General features: G+C 31.0%; 1 protein-coding gene across 1 annotated transcript; it reads left to right on the forward strand.

Annotated features, from left to right (window-relative positions):
• The first annotated feature begins 526 nt into the window (after positions 1-526).
• On the forward strand, positions 527-2,182 carry LOC124842927 (small ribosomal subunit protein uS17). The gene is made up of 6 exons (XM_047319545.2): positions 527-659; positions 757-797; positions 896-996; positions 1,587-1,731; positions 1,817-1,906; positions 1,984-2,182. Exons 1-6 carry the CDS (start codon positions 648-650, stop codon positions 2,072-2,074), a joined length of 480 nt encoding a protein of 159 aa, XP_047175501.1. The 5' UTR covers positions 527-647; the 3' UTR covers positions 2,075-2,182.
• The last annotated feature ends 2,351 nt before the right edge of the window (positions 2,183-4,533 follow it).

Below are 4,533 nucleotides of genomic sequence, written 5' to 3' on the forward strand. Positions count from 1 at the left end.
TTTTAGTATTAACCATTTTTAATGTTTATAGATGATAAATGGAGATTCTTTTTGAAAATAATTTTTATTATTGTAAGTAAAATTATATAAAAAGAAAATATTGAGATTTGAAATATTAAAAACATAAATACTATCGTATTAAAATAAAAGGATAACATAATTTTGAAATGGATAATTAAGTTTTATAAAAATATATCCATAAAAAAATATAAAAAGAAATGATTTTTATTAATTGTTTTTATAATTTTATTCTAGATAATTTTTTTTATTGTGAATAACTGATTGAGTTTAGAAAAATTACAAGATTTAAAAGGGTAATGGAGTAAAAATCTGTGCATAGAAAAGGTAATTCATAATTTTCTTTTGTTAATAATATAGATAATATTCTTAGACATTTAGGATAAATATTATGTGACAAAAAGTCCAGAACGAGAAATTTCAACAAAAGTAATTATCAATAAATAATTTTAAAAATTTAGGATGAGTATTGTTTGGGCCAAGCTAATTCATAGCCCACTAAAACAGCCCAGAACAAGAAATCTCACCACAAGTAGCGTTTTCCCTGGAATCCCAGTGAGAGAAGTTATTTAGGGTTTTTGCGACGCCATCACTCTCCTCTGTAGCTTCTGCCGTCAAGTCCTTTCGTCATGGCTGAACAAGTATTCTTCATCTCTCCATTTTTCCATGTTGTTTTATCAATTCTTCTTATGTTTTGTGTGAATCTTGTGTTGATTTTGTTTAAATTGTGTGTTGCAGACCGAGAAGGCTTTTTTGAAGCAACCAAAAGTGTTCCTTAGGTATGTTGAAAACTTGGAGGAACGTTTAACTTTGTTGCTTACTTACACTGTGATTTTGACGCTGAATCGTTTTTGTTTTGTTTTTCTCGCTATCGCAGCTCGAAGAAAACTGGGAAGGGGAAGAGACCAGGGAAAGGTGGAAACCGCTTTTGGAAATCCATTGGACTTGGATTTAAGACTCCCAGGGAAGCCATCGAAGGTATCTCTTCATACCATTCGAACAGTAACATTTGTCCTCTCAGATGTTAATCTACAGTTTATTGTTTGGCCGTGTTTTTTTTTAATTATTACACTAGTTAAATGCTCTGCTGTGGAGTGTTTGTGAATTAGGTTAAAATTCGTATTCTTCATGAAGCCCTCTTTCTTTTGATTGGTCTTGTTCACTTCAAAAGAATTCATTCCCAAACAAGCCATTTGTTTTTAGTTTGTGTCTATTGACGATATCTGGGAATGGTATTTTTACTCTGATAGTTTTTGCTCTGAACTTTTTTATGATAGTGTTGATTCCTGTAACTATGTTTTCTCCCTTAAAAATTGTATATATTCTTGTTTGGTAGAATGTTAGCATGGCTTGAAATAGATTTTGTATACGACTCAGAATAATATACATTTGTTTATCTATATAATAACCGAAAATTTTGTGAGGCTATATTTCTCATTTCATGTCTTTATCTTCATGTACTTGGGTTATTTCACGTGAAAAGCCATAGTTATTTCTTTTCTGTAAATAGGTAATTTATACTTTTCCAACCCATTTGATTTATAATTTGTTCTTAATTTTAAGTACAGGAACTTATATTGACAAGAAGTGCCCCTTCACTGGCAATGTCTCCGTCCGTGGCCGTATCCTGGCTGGAACATGTCACAGTGCTAAGATGAACAGGACAATCATTGTCAGGAGGAATTATCTCCATTTCATAAAGAAGTACCAGAGGTATTTACGATGCCATGCCTTCATTTTGTGCATTGATTTTGTATTTATGTTTGAAGAAACATAATCGGACTTCTATTCTGTGTAGGTACGAGAAGAGGCACTCAAATATTCCTGCTCACATATCACCTTGTTTTCGTGTGAAGGAAGGAGATCATGTCATTATTGGTCAATGCAGGTGAGATTTTATTCAAGTTATTCTTTTTGTTTGTCTTGGTCTCGATATCCGTCTGATGTTTACTACCATTAATGCAGGCCTCTCTCTAAAACAGTGAGGTTCAATGTATTGAAAGTGATCCCTGCTGGATCTTCGAGCGGTGCTAAGAAGGCATTTACTGGGATGTGAGCTTTGTTTTCCAGTTTTATGAGTTTATTAGATTATGTTGTACGCCTTGAATTTTGAAATCTATTAGGTTTTCTTAAGCAATGCAGACTCTTCTCCTGTTTCCCAGTATATTTAATTACTTCTCATTTGGGTTTAAAGTTATGGAATTGTTTTTAAACCAAGATATAAATGTTTCCCTAAATTAACACCATATATTTTCACTACAACGTGTGTTTGTTATTCTGAACTAAAGTTGGAAGATGAGTTTTTTATTATTGTTAAACAGAGGATTCAATAATTTGCGCATGAGAGTATATATTGTCTTGGAAACGAATACCTTAAGATGCGTTTTTCATTAGGGCATTAGTGTGTATGCTTAAATTTTGTATCGATTTAATAAATTAGCCAGTAAAAGTTCTTAAAATTTCATCATTTATATTTGAATCTGAGCTTGTGTGCCTAGTACACAAGTTTGTTATGACTTGTTTTGAAGAATGATGTGTGCAAAGTTACTCTGAATTAATAGTTTCAATGCTTTCATTAATAATACATATATTTCATTTGTTTTCTTGTTATTTTACTTAATTATTACTTTTATTTTTGTTATTTGCATTTTGCTTATAGAGATGTTTTCTAATTTTGTTATCTTCAATTTCGTTTTTCATTACTAGTACATAGATCATTTTTTGTTGTAAACCACTTGTAATAGTTTTTAAAAGCCTTAATACTTAGTTTTCTTAGTTGTTTTTGTTTAAAATGGTCTTTTTATTTTTGAGATGTTTAAAATGTTATTTTTTTTATAAAAATGGTTTAATTTGTTTTTTTATTGATGATGTTAAAATGTTAACGGCATAATGTTTATTTCATTCAATTGGTGCTTAGTTTCTAAAATATGTGACAAATTATTAAATGTTAATGTTCCTTTCAATTAGTGTTGATTGTTAATTTTTAATTATTTTTTAATGTAATTGGATACATTATAATTAAACTCTAATTAATTTTTTTCAAAGGTCCGATTTTTTTTAAGAACTTTAATCATTTTTGCTTCTCAATCTATGGTTGTTTCCCATCACATTTCAAGGCAGTTAAAGTCTAACTCCTCGTTAGCCATTCATGATTGCAACTAGGGGTGGACAAATAGAATTATAGGACAGTACTAAAATCCATATTGAATTTGTTAAACATAGAGAAAATTGTATATGGGATTAATCTCCCTTGTGTTAAACATACATAGGGTTCTTTATTTATAATAGAAAAAATATGGGCTAAGCTCAAAATACAAATAATAAATATTAACAAACTAACTGAAAGATAAACTGAAAGATAAAAGATTTAATATTTCTAACACTCCCCCTCAAGCTGGAGCATACAAATTGTATGAACCAAGCTTGAAATAACTAAACTAGGTTTTCAACTTCAAAAATGTACGAAGGAGAGCAGCAGAGAAGGAGACAATAAACACTTCAACTTCAGAAGTGGATGAAGGATAGTAGTGGAGAAGGAGGCAATACACACTTCAACTTCAGAAGTGGATGAAGGAGAGCAGCGGAGAAGGAGGCAATACACACTTCAACTTCAGAAGTGGATGAAGGAGAGGCGAAACCCTCTACTACAGAGGCAAAACCCTCTACTACAAATTACGCAGAAAGAAGAAGGAGGTTCGAAGATACGAAAACATGCTACGAGAAGAAGACAGATTTCGATGGCAGCAATGGCTGCTTAGAGAGGGAGGTCCGGTCATTCAGAGGAGGCAGTGGTTTCTAGGAGACTTGTCTCTGATTCTGGATATTTTTAGGGGCTGCCGGCGACCATGACGGTCGGCCGCCGACAGACAATAAAGACCACCGGAAGAGATCAGAAAACTTGCTCTGATACCATGTTAAACATAGAGAAAATTGTATATGGGATTAATCTCCCTTGTGTTAAATACACATAGGGTTCTCTATTTATAATAGAAAAAATATGGGCTAAGCCCAAAATACAAATAATAAATATTAACAAACTAACTGAAAGATAAACTGAAAGATAAAAGATTTAATATTTCTAACAGAATTAAAAATTAATTTGTCTAAATTAAACTGAATTTAACTGTTTTTTGTATTATTAAACTGAATTGAATTATACTAAATTGTACTAAATTACAATATAAACTAAACTGAATTATTAAATATACTAATTTTAAATTGAATTGTACTAATTTTAACAAGTGTCCTAGTTTTTATTAAGCACATTTCTTTAAACTTTTCTACTTTCTTGAACTCTCACAAACACATATAACTATAAAAGTTTATTACAAAAAAAATAATTATTTAAATGATAACTGTTTGGCTGAATTGGGGGTATAGACGACGATTCTCAAATATCGCAGAATAGAATGGGATACAATGAGATAGAATACAATGGAAACAAGTTATCTACTCTTCTTAACTGTCAAAGCAAACCCTTTCATTCCGAATTACAGATTTCAGAATCCATTCAAT

This window comes from Vigna umbellata, chromosome 7 (assembly GCF_029865625.1).
Source record: "Vigna umbellata cultivar VRB3 chromosome 7, Vumbellata_1.0, whole genome shotgun sequence".
In the NCBI taxonomy this organism is placed as follows: domain Eukaryota; kingdom Viridiplantae; phylum Streptophyta; class Magnoliopsida; order Fabales; family Fabaceae; genus Vigna; species Vigna umbellata.